The sequence below is a fragment of the Siphateles boraxobius genome, unplaced genomic scaffold (genome assembly GCF_051911475.1).
Source record: "Siphateles boraxobius isolate OS27281-9 unplaced genomic scaffold, OSU_SipBor_1 25, whole genome shotgun sequence".
NCBI lineage: Eukaryota > Metazoa > Chordata > Actinopteri > Cypriniformes > Leuciscidae > Siphateles > Siphateles boraxobius.
In genome coordinates this window covers 14,951,923-14,970,818 of record NW_027508866.1, presented here as the reverse complement: position 1 = coordinate 14,970,818, position 18,896 = coordinate 14,951,923, and the positions used below count along the sequence as shown (strand labels likewise).

The 18,896-nt window shown below is 38.0% G+C and overlaps 2 protein-coding genes across 25 annotated transcripts in view; both read left to right on the top strand.

Annotated features, from left to right (window-relative positions):
* The window catches only part of LOC143750046 (protocadherin gamma-C5-like), a 124,584-nt gene that overhangs the window by 63,632 nt on the left and 42,056 nt on the right, over positions 1-18,896 (top strand). For 2 of the 24 annotated variants that reach the window (XM_077242877.1, XM_077242874.1), the window contains exon 1: positions 15,989-18,632. The exons of 18 other annotated variants lie outside the window; for them this stretch is intronic. In XM_077242877.1, coding sequence (XP_077098992.1) covers positions 16,203-18,632 — 2,430 coding nt within the window. In that variant the 5' untranslated portion in view covers positions 15,989-16,202. Of the gene's footprint in view, positions 1-1,129; positions 3,683-8,756; positions 11,335-15,988; positions 18,633-18,896 lie in introns of those variants that run through there. 4 more of the 24 variants (XM_077242869.1, XM_077242863.1, XM_077242867.1 and 1 more) reach the window with 4 other exon arrangements.
* Positions 4,984-7,521, top strand: LOC143750678 (protocadherin gamma-A3-like). Its single transcript, XM_077243871.1, has one exon. It carries the CDS (start codon positions 5,101-5,103, stop codon positions 7,519-7,521), a length of 2,421 nt encoding a protein of 806 aa, XP_077099986.1. The 5' UTR covers positions 4,984-5,100.

Genomic DNA, 18,896 nt, shown 5'->3' with positions numbered 1-18,896 from the left:
AGCAACTCCTAGCAACTGTTAGCTAGGCTTAAAATATTTTTTACACAGCGGAGTTAGTTGTAGCACAGTGTTACAACTAAGCCGCCAAGTGTACAATGATAATCAAATGTAAACGGGAGCCACACAACGTTTCAGGTTTGAGTATTTATTTATATATTTAACTTTGTTGGACTTTCACAAACAATGTTGGAATTTTTTTTTTTAGTCTACTATATATTGATCACTTGTTTAGCCTGTTTTTAATCCAATAAACCATTAAAATTTTTATTTTAAGCTCGTTTTTATTACTTTTACTGTTATTATTATAAATAATAATAATTTTACATGCAGCTGCCACACACAAATGTAATTCAATTACAATTACAATATTTGATGATTTTATTTATTTATTTATTTATTGCAAAACTGCAGCCCTTTTCCTATATCTCTATCCATGATATTGATCCATAACAGAATGATGATTGGATTAGGGATGGATGTATGGATATCTATCTATACAGATGCACAAACAATACCAAACTATACAGATACAATAGTACTGAATGATGTGTGTTTCACACAAGTGTTACAACTAAACCCTCTGTCTGTTACAATTAACCCCGCATATGGGGTAAGTTGTAATTTAGACTTCTGTCACTTTCAGTGCAACTGTACGAAAATGGTAGGTCCTAGAAAAAAAACTTTAAGTGTTCATTTGTAGCAGAGATGTGCATGTTGCTTGTGTAAAAAGAAAGATGAATCTAACTTCATTATTTTTTTAATAATTGAGCCAAAACCAAAATGTGTTAGGTTGTGCCCCGCTCTCCCCTACTTTCAGCACCACATCTTGGACAGCGACATATTCATGACAGTTATTTGAATTAGACAGTAAACGGGTAAATGTTTTTCTTCCATCTGAATTCAAAGCATTTCTCCAGAAAATCTTTTTTTTTTTTTTTACAACATCATTACTACCACTAATCCTGATTTTTGTTTTCATTAACATTTTCAAAAACCCTTGCCTGCTACAGGTTTGCTGTTTTTTGTTTTTTTTGTTTTTTGTAGTGCTTGGTTTAGACTCACAGGGCCGCTGTTTGTCAACGTAACACAGTAACTGTGTGTATTTTAAACCCAGCCCCATTTTCAGTGAGAGAGGAGAAGGGGAAAGCTTTTGGAACGTTTATTATTTCCGAGTGTCTTGAAACAAACGCAACATCATTTACTTTGTCCGATTCTTAGGATTTGCATTTAACATTCTTCCATTAGAACACTCCATTTGGAAATCGTTAAGATCGTTTTATGGTTTGTTGGCGCTACCGAGAAAATGCTTGGTGTAGTGATGTGGTACTCGGTATTGTTTGCCTTCTGCCTGCTTCATTCGGCACGCGGACAGGTCAGTTACTCCATTCCAGAAGAAATGGCTAAAGGTTCCAATGTGGGAAATATCGCACAGGATTTGGGCTTGGATTTACACAGATTGAGGTTAGGAAAAGCGCGCATATATACGGGGGACAATACTGAATACATTGGCCTTAATAAAGACACTGGCTTGCTGTTCATCAAAGAGAAAATGGATCGCGAGTCTCTTTGTGTGAAAACGACTCCGTGTGCTTTGCACCTTCAGCTGATTTTGGAAAACCCGATGGAATTATACACGATTACGATTGAAATCACGGATATAAACGATAATCCACCCAATTTCGAGAAAAAGAGAATTCATTTTCAGATAAGCGAGTCAGCTGTAACGGGCGCGAGATTCATGCTGGAGGGAGCCGTGGATGCGGATGTAGGAGTTAATGGTCTTCAAAGCTATTCTCTTAAACCAACTGATCATTTTGTCCTTGAACTTCTCAGTCAACCAGGTGGTGATAAAAAAGTTGAAATGGTTTTGCAAAGACCTCTTGATAGAGAAAAGAAAGGAGTGGTTACATTATTACTAACCGCCATTGACGGCGGTGATCCGCAGTTGTCTGGAACTGTCCAAATAGATGTCACTGTACTTGATGTTAATGATAATTCTCCCGTATTTGCGCAAAAGGACTATAAAGCCACATTGACTGAAAATGCGGCGAAAGGGACTAAACTGACCACAGTCAGTGCTACTGACGCAGACGAAGGATCTAATGGTCAGGTGACGTACTACATTTCAAGCAAAGAAGATATTGTGCGAAAAATGTTTATTATTGATCAGCATAGTGGCGAAGTCACCTTAAATAGCCTAGTCGACTTTGAAAAGGCAAGTCACTACCAGCTTGATATCCAGGCTAAAGATCAAGGGGGGCTTTCTGATTCCTGTAAGCTGATTATTGATGTGCTGGACATTAATGATAACAAACCAGTGATAAACTTACTCTCTATGTCAAACTCAGTGTCTGAGGACTCCACACCAGGCACAGTTGTTGCTATGATGAAAGTAGATGATGCAGACTCAGGTGTTAATGGCCAGATTCACTGTATCATAAATGACAATATTCCATTTGCTCTTACATCCTCATCATCCAGCAATTTCATCAGTCTGCGTATAGAGCAGCAGCTGGACAGAGAAAAAGATGCTGAATACAATATCAGTGTCACATGCACTGATCAGGGGGTGCCTGCGCTCTCCAGCAGCGCCTTTCTGTCTCTACAGATATCAGATGTGAATGACAATGCTCCTGTCTTTGAGAAAACTAACTATGAGGCCTCTGTGGTGGAGAATAACACACCTGGTCTCTCTATATTTTCAGTTAAAGCTAGTGATGCTGATTGGAATCAGAATGCTCGTGTTTCATATATTCTAGAAGACAGCACTGTTAATGGAGTCTCTGTATCATCATATGTGTCAGTGCAACCTGACAGCGGACTGGTTACAGCTATGCGCTCTTTTGACTATGAGACACTGAAACATTTACATTTCCGGGTAAAAGCGCAAGATGGAGGTTCTCCTCCACTCAGTAATAACGTGACTGTGAAAATTACTATTCAAGATCAGAACGACAACGCTCCTCAGGTTCTGTATCCAGTACAGACTGGCGGTTCAGTTGTGGCTGAGATTGTGCCTCGTGCTGCAGATGTTGGATATCTCGTCACTAAAGTGGTGGCTGTTGATGTGGACTCTGGACAGAATGCCTGGCTCTCCTATAAACTACAGAAAGCTACAGACAGAGCGCTGTTTGAAGTGGGTTTACAGAATGGAGAAATAAGAACTGTGCGACAAGTGACTGATAAAGATGCTGTCAAACAGAAACTCACTGTTGTTGTGGAGGATAACGGACAGCCCTCTCGCTCAGCTGTGGTCTCCATTAACGTGGCTGTGGCTGATAGTTTTCCTGAAGTGTTGTCAGAGTTCACAGACTTTACGCGTGAAAAACAATATAACGACAACCTGACTTTTTATTTAGTCTTGGCTCTTGCTGTGGTCTCCCTGCTCTTCATAGTCTCAATTATTTCAATCATCTCAGTGAAAATCTACAGATGGAGGCAGAATAAGTTATTTTATAAATCAGGGGCAAATCTACCTGTAATTCCATATTACCCTCCAGTCTACGCAGACGGCACATTACAGCATGTGTATAATTATGAAATGTGCGGGACCACTGATTCAAGGATGAGTGACGTGAAGTTTGTCAGGCCCTACAGTCAGAACACACTGGTGAGCCAGAGTCATTTGGGGACCGTTCAGAGAGAAAAGAAGGAGCAGGAGGTTGATGACCTGACTTTAGAGGTGAGACCTTGTTTGATGTTTTAAAATCATCTCATCCGATTTCAAATGGAAAAAAATACAATAAAACAGTATTTTTATTGAGCTTTGTGTCTCAAACTCGGATATACAGTAAGTTCGTCAAGTTTATGTATTACAAATTAAAGTTTTTTTTTTCTTGATTTATGCCTAATTTAAATACTCGGAATTTGAGTAAAAATAATTTAATAAAGATGTAAAAATATATGACGTTGATATTAAGTTTGCATGTGCTGTTCACTCTGACAGTTGTGTCAATTTAGTCACTTATACTGTGGCCCTAAAATTTATTTGGACATTAAGCCATAATTCTAAATGTACTGCATTTGCCTAATATAAAATAATATCAAAGTGGCATTTACTTTAAAGAAATATTGCACAACCACACTTTTCAATAAAAACATTTCATAAATTGAAAGTTTCTTAGGTTTAAAAATATGAACCAATAAATAATGGCTTTAATATCAGTTAAAAACAATTTTAAAAAGTGTCTCAGAAAAGTAAACTTAGTTCTGAGGAAAGCTCTACTATCATTTGCTTGCTTATTCCATATGTATAGGTACACGTCTCATTTTGTGCAGTCTTTGTGAGCCCAGTATAATTAAATGTGGAAAGTCATGTTACAGCCCTTCCCGTCAACTCGAGCATTTTTTTTTAAACATGTATAGCCTAGGTGATTTCTTTTTAAAGTAGATGTAACATAAATGAAAGAGGAAAATATGCTGAATCAGGTGATATGCATTTTGGCATTTAATAAGCATTTGATGACCAATCAAATTGTAAACCAAAACTGAGGAAAAGTTGATTTTCTTACCTACGTAAATACTTTATTTATTGATTTATTTTTTACACAGAGCCTTATATCTTCCACTGTCACCTTAGGAACGTCATGGTCATGTATAAAGATTTCACCCTTGTACATAAGATACAATTGGTTAAACACAAATCTCTCTCCCAGTCTCCGATATTTTTTAGGCTTTCCGACCTGTGAAGAATTTGTCACAACCCCCTCTTTCCCCTAACAGAGGACAACAATTGTATTTATTTATTTTACTTTGAGCCATGTTACATAAGTTTATGCTTTGTAACTCTTTGAAGTCTTTGATTGTATTTTTGATTAAGTGACAATTATGTAGTGCTGGATTTAGGACTCTAAGTGCCGCTGTTCAACCTCTGTAGTCTTTTTGGTGTGTGCTTGTATCCCTCCTTTTAACAAAACCCAAAGCAGAGGCATAATTCAGATAGCGTCAACAACTAACATTGGATGCTACATCAGACCACCAAATCGAGTTAAAATTGGTCTCCGGATTCTTTAACCTGAACGAAGACGGACGTTGCTGTAAACATATAACTGACCGTACATTTTGCTTTTTTGGATGCTTCTGCTCGATCTTTGTTAAAAAATGGAGTCGGGAGGAAAAGGCTGGTTACATGGGTCGCTATTTTTCTATACAGTATACGCGTTGGCTTTATTTTCTTCTTATGTGTCAGGACATATTCGTTATTCTATACCTGAGGAAATGCCAGTGGGCTCGTTTGTTGGAAATATTGCCTCCGACCTTGGGCTTGAGCCGAAGAGACTGATTTCTGGAAAAGCGCGTGTTTTCACGGCGGACAGCAGTGAGTACATTGGACTGGACAAGGAGAACGGGCATCTGGTTGTTAGGAATAAAATTGACAGAGAAGAGCTATGTGGAGAGATATCAGCATGTAGTGTCAGTTTTGATGTCATTTTTGATAATCCGATGGAGCTTTATAGAGTGACCGTTGACATACAGGACATCAATGACAACAGCCCTGTCTTTCCGAAATCTAAAATTGAACAAGAAATCAGCGAATTAGCGGTACTGGGTGCGCGCTTTCCTTTAGAGAGCGCAATAGATCCAGACGTGGGAGTGAACACGCTACAGAAATATACACTTCAGCCCACCGAACATTTTAAACTACACATTCAGAATAGTGAGGATGGCAGTAAAAACGTCGAGATGGTTCTTCATTCTCCCCTAGATAGAGAAAAGAAAAAGCATCATAACTTAATTCTGACGGCTTTTGATGGTGGGAAACCACAAAGGTCTGCAACTGTACAGATTAATATTATTGTTCTCGATGGCAATGACAATGCGCCTGTGTTTAGCCAATCGTCTTATAAAACATCAGTTGTTGAAAATGCTCCTAAGAGCACAATCGTAACAAAAGTCAGTGCGACCGACGCTGATGAGTCTAGTCACGGCATTCAGTACTATTTTGAACACGCGACATCTGCGGTAAAAGCTTTGTTCTCCATTGATGCGGATTCTGGTGAGGTTAAAGTCATAGGTGATATAGATTATGAAAAACACAAGCATTTTAAAATAAAAGTCAAAGCTAAAGATCACGGAGGTTTGACTGACTCGAGTGAGATAATTATTGACGTCATTGACATAAACGATAACACGCCCAAAATTACAATAATGTCTTTTTCCAGTTCAGTATCTGAAGACGCAGCACCGGGAACTGTTATAGCAATGATAAATGTACAGGATCTGGATTCAGGTGACAACAGTAAGATTACATGTTCTATTGATATGAACTCTCCTTTTAAAATCATGTCCTCATTAACTAATTATTACAATCTGGTGACAGACTCCGAACTAGACAGGGAACAGACAGCAGAGTACAATATCACAGTAACTGCTGTAGACGGGGGACACCCACCTCTTTCAAGTAAAGAGATTTTGAATCTTAAGATATCTGATGTAAATGATCACGCGCCTCAGTTTAAACAGGAATCATATAATGCCTTTATAGCTGAAAATAACCCGCCATCTACAACTATTCTGACTGTCAAAGCAGAAGACATGGACTGGGGGCCAAATGCAAAGGTTTCATATTTTCTTATCGATGGAGATTTGAATGGAACACCTCTGGCATCTTACATTTCTATAAATTCAGAAACTGGAGTAATTTATGCAGAAAAATCTTTTGATTATGAACAGCTGAAATCGTTCAAAATGCAAGTCAAAGCTCAAGACGGGGGCTCTCCCCCTTTATCAAACAATGTGACTCTAAACATCATCATCCAAGATCAGAATGACAACGCTCCTCAGGTTCTGTATCCAGTACAGACTGGCGGTTCAGTGGTGGCTGAGATTGTGCCTCGTGCTGCAGATGTTGGATATCTCGTCACTAAAGTGGTGGCTGTTGATGTGGACTCTGGACAGAATGCCTGGCTCTCCTATAAACTACAGAAAGCTACAGACAGAGCGCTGTTTGAAGTGGGTTTACAGAATGGAGAAATAAGAACTGTGCGACAGGTGACTGATAAAGATGCTGTCAAACAGAAACTCACTGTTGTTGTGGAGGATAACGGACAGCCCTCTCGCTCAGCTGTGGTCTCCATTAACGTGGCTGTGGCTGACAGCTTTCCTGAAGTGCTGTCAGAGTTCACAGACTTTACGCATGAAAAACAATACAACGACAACCTGACTTTTTATTTAGTCTTGGCTCTTGCTGTGGTCTCCCTGCTCTTCATAGTCTCGATTATTTCAATCATCTCAGTGAAAATCTACAGATGGAGGCAGAATAAGTTATTTTATAAATCAGGGGCAAATCTACCTGTTATTCCATATTACCCTCCAGTCTACGCAGACGGCACATTACAGCATGTGTATAATTATGAAATGTGCGGGACCACTGATTCAAGGATGAGTGACGTGAAGTTTGTCAGGCCCTACAGTCAGAACACACTGGTGAGCCAGAGTCATTTGGGGACAGTTCAGAGAGAAAAGAAGGAGCAGGGGGTTGATGACATGACTTTAGAGGTGAGACCTTGTTTAATGTTTTAAAATAAACTCATTAAGATTCAATTAACAAGAGCCTAGGGAGTGTTGTTTTGCTTTTATGTCTGTAACTTAGACTATGATATAATTTCAGCACATTTATCCACTACAGCTTAAAGTCGTTTTGAAATCTATGACTTACAATTATCTTTGGCAATAATTATCTTTGGCAATAATAATAATTTAAAAAAAAAATCAATATGAAACAAGTGCATAAATATGGTAATAATAAATAACAGACAGTGTGTGCATGTTAGTTTTTTTTTCACAATTGTGCTCAATGTCGGTCCATACACTGTGCCGCTTTGTACAGTTTTTGTTAGTCCAGTAAGTCAACAGGAAATATTTTTATGTTTCCATGATATTAAATAAACATATTTCTATTTATTATTTTATGTTTTAAGTAAATGTTTGGAAGATAGGTTATATTTCATATTATACAAGAGAATCTGCTGATGTATGTTATCTTATCTACCATTACTTAATCACAAAATCAAATAATAAACCAGAAGTGAAATGTTGATTTTAAACCTCAAAGTCATTGTTAGTATAGTAGTAGTATGAGTACAATAAGTTTTTCATATTTTTACACAGTGTTACAACAGCTGCTGTCACTTCAGGATAATGATAATCAATTTAACCACTGAATGAATTGAAAAGATAGTCCACTCAGAAATGAAAATTATCATCATATACTTACCCTTTCTTCTGTGGAACATAAAATGATATATATTTGAGAAATGGCTTAGTGTTTTTATGTCCATACAATGGAAGTCAATGTGCTCCAATGTTGTTTGGCTCCGAATGTTCTTCAGAATATCTTTTGTGTTCCATGAAAGAAACTTTTTTTTATATACAGATTTAATTTTGCAGGGAATATCCCTTTAATATCTATTATATCTATAATAATAATAATAGGTTAAACTAAACGTGTTACCACCCAGTAACACAATGCACTCTTGTAGATTGAGATTCTCAGATTTGTGAAGCATTTGTCACAATCATCTCTGCCCTCTCACTCTTTGCTCCTTTAACAGAGGCATGTTCTTTTTTTTTGTGGTAGCCTATGCATAACATTATACAGTGTATAACCTTATAAATGGGATATTTAACACTTTTTCAAGTTTCAGTCCTTGATGGTGTTGGTTTTTCGAGAAATTGTATATTCCGTAGTACTGTATTTGGACTCTAAGTGCCGCTGTTCAACCTATAAAGCTAGTGTTTTTCCCTCCCTTCAACCCAATGCAAAGGCATAATTTAAACATCGTCAACAGATAACTGTGAATGCTACAAAAAAGACCGAAAAACCGCTTTCAGTTTTGTCTCCAAGCTCTTCAAGCCAGAGAAATGTGCATTTAGTTGGACACATACAATCTATCATATTGCCTTTGGATGTTTCTGCTCGATCTTTGTTGATCAAAAATGGAGTCGGGAGGAAAAGGCTGGTTACATGGGTCGCTATTTCTCTATACAGTACACGCGTTGGCTTTATTTTCCTCTTGTGTGACAGGACAGATTCGTTATTCTATACCTGAGGAAATGCCAGTGGGCTCGTTTGTTGGAAATATTGCCTCCGACCTTGGGCTTGAGCCGAAGAGACTGATTTCTGGAAAAGCGCGTGTTTTCACGGCGGACAGCAATGAGTACATTGGACTGGACAAGGAGAACGGGCATCTGGTTGTTAAGAATAAAATTGACAGAGAAGAGCTTTGTGGAGAGATATCAGCTTGTAGTGTGAGTTTTGATGTCATTTTTGATAATCCGATGGAGCTTTATAGAGTGACCGTTGACATACAGGACATCAATGACAACAGCCCTGTCTTTCCAAAATCTAAAATTGAACAAGAAATCAGCGAATTAGCGGTACTGGGTGCGCGCTTTCCTTTAGAGAGCGCAATAGATCCAGACGTGGGAGTGAACACGCTACAGAAATATACACTTCAGCCCACCGATCATTTTAAGCTTAATGTTCAGAATGGCGCTGGTGGGAATAAAAACGTTGATATGGTTCTTCATTCTCCCCTAGATAGAGAAAAGAAAAAGCATCATAACTTAATTCTGACGGCTTTTGATGGTGGAAAACCACAAAGGTCTGCAACTGTACAGATTAATATTATTGTTCTCGATGGCAATGACAATGCGCCTGTGTTTAGCCAATCGTCTTATAAAACCTCAGTTATTGAAAATGCTCCTAAAAGCACAATCGTAACAAAAGTCAGTGCGACCGACGCTGATGAGTCTAGTCACGGCATTCAGTACTATTTTGAGCACGCGACATCTGCGGTAAAAGCTTTGTTCTCCATTGATGCGGATTCTGGTGAGGTTAAAGTCATAGGTGATATAGATTATGAAAAACACAAGCAGTTTACAGTCAAAGTCAAAGCTAAAGATCACGGAGGTTTGACTGACTCGAGTGAGATAATTATTGACGTCATTGACATAAACGACAACACGCCCAAAATTACAATAATGTCTTTTTCCAGTTCAGTATCTGAAGACGCAGCACCTGGAACTGTTATAGCAATGATAAATGTACAGGATCTGGATTCAGGTGACAACAGTAAGATTACATGTTCTATTGATATGAACTCTCCTTTTAAAATCATGTCCTCATTAACTAATTATTACAATCTGGTGACAGACTCCGAACTAGACAGGGAACAGACAGCAGAGTACAATATCACAGTAACTGCTGTAGACGGGGGACACCCACCTCTTTCAAGTAAAGAGATTTTGAATCTTAAGATATCTGATGTAAATGATCACGCGCCTCAGTTTAAACAGGAATCATATAATGCCGTTATAGCTGAAAATAACCCGCCATCTACAACTATTCTGACTGTCAAAGCAGAAGACATGGACTGGGGGCCAAATGCAAAGGTTTCATATTTTCTTATCGATGGAGATTTGAATGGAACACCTCTGGCATCTTACATTTCTATAAATTCAGAAACTGGAGTAATTTATGCAGAAAAATCTTTTGATTATGAACAGCTGAAATCGTTCAAAATGCAAGTCAAAGCTCAAGACGGGGGCTCTCCCCCTTTATCAAACAATGTGACTCTAAACATCATCATCCAAGATCAGAATGACAACGCTCCTCAGGTTCTGTATCCAGTACAGACTGGCGGTTCAGTGGTGGCTGAGATTGTGCCTCGTGCTGCAGATGTTGGATATCTCGTCACTAAAGTGGTGGCTGTTGATGTGGACTCTGGACAGAATGCCTGGCTCTCCTATAAACTACAGAAAGCTACAGACAGAGCGCTGTTTGAAGTGGGTTTACAGAATGGAGAAATAAGAACTGTGCGACAAGTGACTGATAAAGATGCTGTCAAACAGAAACTCACTGTTGTTGTGGAGGATAACGGACAGCCCTCTCGCTCAGCTGTGGTCTCCATTAACGTGGCTGTGGCTGACAGTTTTCCTGAAGTGTTGTCAGAGTTCACAGACTTTACGCATAAAAAACAATACAACGACAACCTGACTTTTTATTTAGTCTTGGCTCTTGCTGTGGTCTCCCTGCTCTTCATAGTCTCAATTATTTCAATCATCTCAGTGAAAATCTACAGATGGAGGCAGAATAAGTTATTTTATAAATCAGGGGCAAATCTACCTGTTATTCCATATTACCCTCCAGTCTACGCAGATGGCACATTACAGCATGTGTATAATTATGAAATGTGCGGGACCACTGATTCAAGGATGAGTGACGTGAAGTTTGTCAGGCCCTACAGTCAGAACACACTGGTGAGCCAGAGTAATTTGGGGACAGTTCAGAGAGAAAAGAAGGAGCAGGAGGTTGATGACCTGACTTTAGAGGTGAGGCTCTCTCTCATAATCACTCATTGCTACAGGAGTTTACAACTATACTCTCCTTCTAGTTATGCGTGTTTGTTTGTTTGTGTTTTTTCCCGAAAAGAATCTAAGGCATCCATTTGAAAAACCTTATATGTTAGCAGATGTTGATATGTATATATCATTTTGAGAAATTGAACTTCTTGTTCAGTCTCACAAACACATCACAATGTTGGTGCACAGTGAACTCGGTTCCACCCACGCACAGAGTTGAAAGTTCTGCCACTCTATTAAAGTCATGAATATCATGATATTTAAATTTATAGCAATACATACAGTACAATTTCATTGTAATACACAGTTGTTTCTTTTCTTTTTTGCTTTGTATATTGTCGCACTCCTGTGTGATTTTGTCAGACCATTCTATGATACATTTTTCTAGGCTTTATGGTGGATTTGTCATAAATATTGCTTCAACGTTTGCTCCTTTTTATACTTTTCACTTTCCAAGTAGAGCTTCCTTTATGGCTCAGTATATCAGGGATTTAATACTGCAAATATTATTCTGTTATTTCTGCATTATTATGTTTAGGATTGTGGCAATGCTAAAATAATTTTGAATGTTTTCTTGAAGGTATCGCTTGATGCAAAATCTGTGTATTTTTTGACCATATGCTATATCGACTGAAATACAATATCAAAAATGTTGCTCATTTGTCCATAGAATGGTTTATCAGATGCAGTCATGCTTTTCAGTCATCAACTTGAGTTTTCAAATTTATGATAGCCTGATACATCATGAACATCCATTTTGATGGGTTTTCATGCAAACTTTGTTGTGAGAAGATTGTAAATAAGGTCAGTCAATGTATTTGCTAGCTTCATAATCTCGCTAAGTTGAATAAAGTGTTAAAATACAGACAACAAAACTCAAAGTACTTTTACAGTGATACAGTGTTTAGAATAGAATAGAGTTTTACTGCTTTGATTTTCTTTCACTCTCTTGAATGAGTCTCTCTTTCCTCCAGTGCTGAATAGAAACCCTGCACAGTAAGCTTTTGTGCATTAAATTGACACACTCACCACACATTCTCTGTGTATAAGGAATTACAAAACCCTTTCTATGCATTCTACACATGCATGCCCAAAAAAGTTATGTAAGTTAAGTTAAGTAAATTAGTGAATAGTCTTGTTTCTTCTGCTTTCTTCTTTGCTGTCAATGCGTTTGTTGTATTTGACATCCTTGATTCGGATTCAAATGAATGACGAACACTTTAGGATGATTTTTATTGCATTATTAGTATTAGAGCTGCTGAAGGTCTAGCTGTGGGTTCTGCATTAAACTCTCATAGATGCTGGGAGTTGCTTCTCTGCAGTGCGAGTACAACCAGATACCTGAAACATCATTCAGGGTCAATTCTGTGGCAGCTGAAGCTTTACTGGGTCCACCATTTATGTTCATAAAAAAACATCTGTGATGTTTATGGTATGCCAAAAATGTTTGATTCCCTGTTTTATAGTTATAGAAAACTGTAAAACACTGATTTGTTGATCAATACATACTGTACATATGTATATGTATGTAATCATTGACTTATTATGCAAAAAATAACAAGCAATATTTCATAGAAGAGTGAGCTAGCACAATAATTTTCCCTTGTACTAAAGTGGTGTCTTAAAATACCAACATTTATCTACATTCACAGTGATCAGTGAAAATGTACTATAGTGAATTGTACTCCAAATTCGAACCTTATCAATGTGAGTAAAGCTCAGACAGCAGATGAGATCTGTGGTGGTGTTTGTGAGAATGCTGACTCTCAGCCAGGGGGAAGGAGGGGCCGTTTCTCTCTGCAGTGAGAGTCTTTGTCCTGCTTCTGCCTCCTCAAACCTCTACCAGAGCTGGATGCAAACACTGATGCCATCAAAAAGCTTGAAATAATATAGCAAATTTCTTTGCTCAAATTTTCAGAATTTAGTGTGCACATATTTGCAGCTCTTTACATATGTGATACATATATTTACATGCAGTGCTTTAAACAAATCCCTCTTATTTTGTATCCTTTAACTTCATGCTTCTGTTTGCTCGGACAGCTTGAACGCAACCCACTCCACCTACATATATGCATGTCCATACACTGTATTTCTCCTTTGACACACATACTACTCCCTTGACAACATACGTTTCTATGACAACAGACTGAGTCAGACCAGTCCATTTCCTCCTTATAGGGGTGGGAGCCTGTCCATGTGTTTGTGGGGGGATGGTGATGTTTTTATGGACACTTTAAACCTCCCTTTCGGTCTCTCCCATGCTCCCTCTTGTGCTTAATAGAAGTGTATACCACTATAAGTGTTATTATCAGTTCACATGTTTTCTTAAATTTGTACTGCACAATTACTTTTGGTAAAATAATTGAGTGTGGTATTTGTTTTTGATTGCATACTGCTCATGATCTCCTCCTTTAGCAGTAGAGATGATAAAACTGGAGGTAGCTACTAACTAATTGCTGTGCATCACAATTTATGTAGAAATGATGTACATAAACTGCACTGCATCATAAAATAATAAAAAGTTGCATTAATCAATTTCAGATTAATATAAATACAGATGAATAAATTATTACAATTCTAACCATGTTTTTATCTTTTTTCTCTCCTCGTTTTGTCTGGCACATTCCACCTCTTTACCTGGCTTTCACCAACAAAGGTAAGAGCAAAGTTACTTTTCTGTATAATAAAAATGTGTTAAACAATAGCAAAAAGACTCTAAAATTTAGTGTATTATATGTACTAGAGCAAACGATTTCTTCTAATTAAATATTTTCAGGATGAAATTGGATTTTCAGATGTAGGTTACAGTGGGGCTCAATGCACATGTCTCTCTTTCTCTCTCTCTCTCTCTCTAAACAACATGTCATCACATAAAAAGAAATTGAGGGCATGGACATGATATTAAATATTATTAACATGATCAATTATATATTAACGTGATATTAAAAACTTTATGTAGCTAATAAAATGTAGCTAATCATTTAGCTATTAGATGTTTTGAGACAAAAAATTATGATTATATTATGATACAAATATTTATTATTTTTAACTCTCAATGTAATGAACTGAAAAAGAAGTTGTTCTATTAATCTATACTCAAATACTTTGTACTTGCATAAATATTATTAAATATAATTAAATATTGTATTGCTACATGCCATGGTGACAATTTTTGCTTCATCATCATTGCCTCAATACTCAACATCATTATAGACTGCACTGGGATGAGGGGCCTTTATCCAGAATGTTAGGTAAAAGACCCATCTAGCTGCCATTACATTTACTGTATTTTGAATTATATTGCTCCATTAAAAAAAAAAAGCAACATTTTGATTTTCATACACAAGGATAAGGGGAAAGTTATTCCCTACAGATGCTTTTAGCCCCATTGTACCCAAATACATTAGGCAGATGTGTATTGCCATTTTGATTCCACACACTCATAGAAACACAATAACAACTCTCATAGTACAAAGTCCAGTGTCCTCGGCTACTGTCAGTGCACATGACAAGGTATTAATAGACGAGCAATGTCTCTGTAACTTAATTGATGCTGTTACGTAAGGTAGAAAAAAACGAAAAGAAGATTTTCAAATGCATATATCCAGGTAAGTGAGTGGCTTGCTCAAGACGTTTATGTGAATTTTCCCTGGGGAAAATAAGTCAATGTTTTCTACTGCTTCTGAACGACGTTAAAATACTTTTAAGAAATATTACTGCTGTATGTTTGCGAAGATAAAAAGACAAACAGTCTGGATTGACCGAGATGGAAAGCATGTGAATATACATGCCTTCCTTCTGAACACACGAGTGTAGCTGCTGGAACAGGCCGCCTGTGTGGCGCTGTCCACCCGCGTGGTGCTGAAACGCTCTCTTCACTCTGGCTGCTTGCTGTCTCCCCCTGCTCATGGCTGAGTCCTTTGTTGCAAGAGGATCATGCACTCTTTTACGGATAAAGGGCATTTTATCGACTAATATTGGAATATATATATATATATATATATATATATATATATATTTATAATTTTATTGTTTTTAAAGGTGATAATATTATAACTGAAATGTAAATACGTCTAATAATTGATCTGGTTACAATATAAAATTCTGGACCTCCAGCAATAACTTCCACACACTGCAATGCACGCACCGCTCAAACGATACACATGTACGGCTGCGCTTCTCTCTGTCGCCACATGACGGCACACGTTCATATTCTTTCTGTTTAAGATAACTGAAGCTATATTTAAATAAAGTGGATACAACACACACACACACACACACACACACACACACACACACACACACACACACACACACACACACACACACACACACACACACACACACACACACAATAGAGGATAATCATACTCATAACAATAACGTTAATAATAAAAATACCATATTATTATTGTTATTAATGTTTATTATTATTGCATATTATTATTGTAATTATTTCATGGTATTATAATTATTATTTCATATTATACTTTAATTTCTTGCTTCTAGATTCTTGCTTCTCTCCTCTTACTCACTTTGCCCGTGCCTCACTTGTACTACCCCTTTAAGATATTTAAATGACTGGATTGGTTCAAGATAAATGCGCAGTCGCCCAATGAGGTGCAGACTTGGACAAAGAGATCCACTCCCTCCCACGGCTGTGGCATCTTTCTGAGCTTGAGCACAGAGAACGCATGAATTACTCGTTTTTATCAAAAGGACCTCTTACACTGAAAAGGAATATGACATCAATATATTGTTTGGGATTATGTAACTATTGCAAATATTTTGAAACCTTAAGAAAACTTGGATAAAACGTCAAAAGCTTGGGGCCGGGGATGATGGAATCTCTTTTCTTTTTGAGGAGAATTTGGTGGTGCTGTGTCTTTATTCTTCCCTGGAGTACAATAGAGGCGCAGATTCGATACACAATTCCAGAAGAGCTAAGAGAAGGATCTGTGGTCGGAAATATCGCTAAAGATCTAGGTTTGGATGGGTCTAAGATTATAGATCGTAAACTACAAATAGCATCTGAGACTGGTAAGCAGTATTTCGCTTTGGATGTGGAAAAGGGTGATCTTATAGTGAATGAGAGAATTGATAGAGAGGGTTTATGTGGATACAATGTCCCGTGTGTTTTGCCTCTTCAAGCCGTTTTAGAAAATCCTCTTCAGATGCATCGAGTTGAGATTGAAGTACAAGATATTAATGACAACACGCCCAATTTTAAATCTAATGAGCGTATACTGAACATTCCAGAATCTATTAATTCAGGAGCAAAATTCCTCTTAGAGAGCGCTATTGACTCAGATGTACAGTCCAATTCTTTAAAATCATACAGTCTGAGTATAAATGATAATTTTGTTTTAAACGTGAAAACTCAAGATGCGGTCAAAATTCCCGAACTGGTACTCAAGCAACCTCTTGACCGAGAAAAACAGGCTGTTCATAAGCTAATATTAACCGCAGCTGACGGAGGGAATCCAGTGCGCACGGGCACATGTGAGATCACTGTTGTAGTTTTGGATAATAATGACAATGCTCCTGAATTTGAAAAGCCTTTCTATGAGACTGTTGTTGATGAAAATGAAATAATCCATAAAGAAATTGTAAGAGTCAAGGCTATAGATTTAGATGAAGGGTTAAATGGAGAGATTGAATATTTTTTTTCAGACCAAACATCAGATACAGCATTGTTTAATATTAACCAACAAACTGGTGCCATCACAGTAAAAGGACAACTTGACAATGAAAAAGCAAGCTTACATAAATTTGATATAGTTGCAAAGGACAAAGGAAATCCTCAAATGGAGGGTCACTGCAGTGTAAAGATAAAGGTTAATGACGTAAATGACAACGCACCTGACATAATTATAACTTCACTCTCAAGTCCAATTCCTGAGAATTCCTCAAATGGCACAGTCGTTTCATTAATTAGTACAAAAGATGCAGATTTAGGAGAGAACGGGAAAGTAAAACTTACGTTGGCTCCTGGGACACCATTTAGATTGAACCCTACAGTTTCCAATCATTACGCACTAGTTACTAACGGTCCTCTAGATAGAGAAACTTACTCTGAATATAACATTGAATTAAACGCTGTTGATGCAGGTTCGCCACCGCTATCTAGTGGGAAAACAGTCACAATCGGCATTTTAGACGTAAATGACAACCCTCCAATGTTTTCTGAAAAGTCGTATACGGTTTACGCTAAAGAAAACAGCGCTCGTGACTCAATGTTGTGCTCAGTCTCCGCCCATGACCCAGACTTGGGCGAAAATGCTAAAATCTCCTACTCTGTTTTGGACTCTAAAGTGCAAGACGTGCCTGCATCTTCTTATATCTACATAAACTCAGAAAACGGCAGCATATTTAGCATGAAGTCATTTGACTACGAGAAAATCAAAGTGTTTCAGATCCTCGTTCAAGCTAAAGATCATGGCTCTCCATCTCTGAGCAATAACGCCACTGTTCATGTGTTTATTTCGGACCGGAACGATAACGCTCCTGCTGTCATTTACCCGTCCACATCCATGGGGTCTGTCCCTCATCAGAGGATGCCCCGTTCTGCTAAAACAGGACATCTCGTTACTAAGGTAACAGCAGTGGACGCGGACTCGGGTCATAACGCCTGGCTCTTCTACAGACTCGCGGAGGCCACGGACGCGTCACTGTTCAGTGTGAATTTACATACGGGAGAGGTGAGGACTAAACGCGCTGTTTCAGAGCAGGATGACTCCTCTCAGAGACTGATGATAGAGATAAAGGATAATGGAGAACCGATCCAGTCCACCACAGTCACAGTGGATATACTGATAGAGGACGGGTTTCATGAACCCATCTCAGACTATAGAGAGAGAACAGTCGAGCCCAACAAGAAAAGCGGTAAAATTACTTTATATTTGATCATCTCATTGGCTTCTGTGTCCTTGTTGTGTCTGATGACGTTTTTCATCTTGCTGGTGAAATGTGCGCAAAGCAGTAGAGGCGGCTCAAGCTGCTGTATCAGGCGAAATGATTCTGGATACAAGAACCCCAACAGAAACCTGCAGATCCAGCTCAACACTGACGGGCCCATTAAGTATGTGGAGGTTCTGGGAGGAGACATGATGTCTCAGAGTCAGTCCTTTGGCTCCTATCTCTCTCCAATGTCAGAATTCAGTGATCTCACCCTCGTTAAGCCCAGCAGCACCACAAACTTTACAGACACGCTAAACGTGCTTGATGCGTCATTACCAGACAGCGCGTGGACGTTCGAGAGCCAACAGGTGAGCGCGTGAAATTGTTTATTTTATATTTTGAATATTATGCTATGTATGAATATTCTATATTACATGGCGTTATTGATTTCATTATGTAAAAACGCGAATTATTCGAATTACTTTTATAATCATAAAGCAACGCTATATTTGCATCAAAGCTAGATTACAAGAGCTTTGCAGTTTTAATAGCTCTGGTGAAAATACAGTGTTTGTTATGATTATGGGTTTTACTTTCAAACTGCTCTCTGGTCTCATACTTGTGCATACGTG

What these genes read in the sequence shown, in the direction of transcription:
- LOC143750678 (XM_077243871.1), top strand. Translation starts at nt 5,101, where the DNA reads ATGGAGTCGGGAGGAAAAGGCTGGTTACATGGGTCGCTATTTTTCTAT.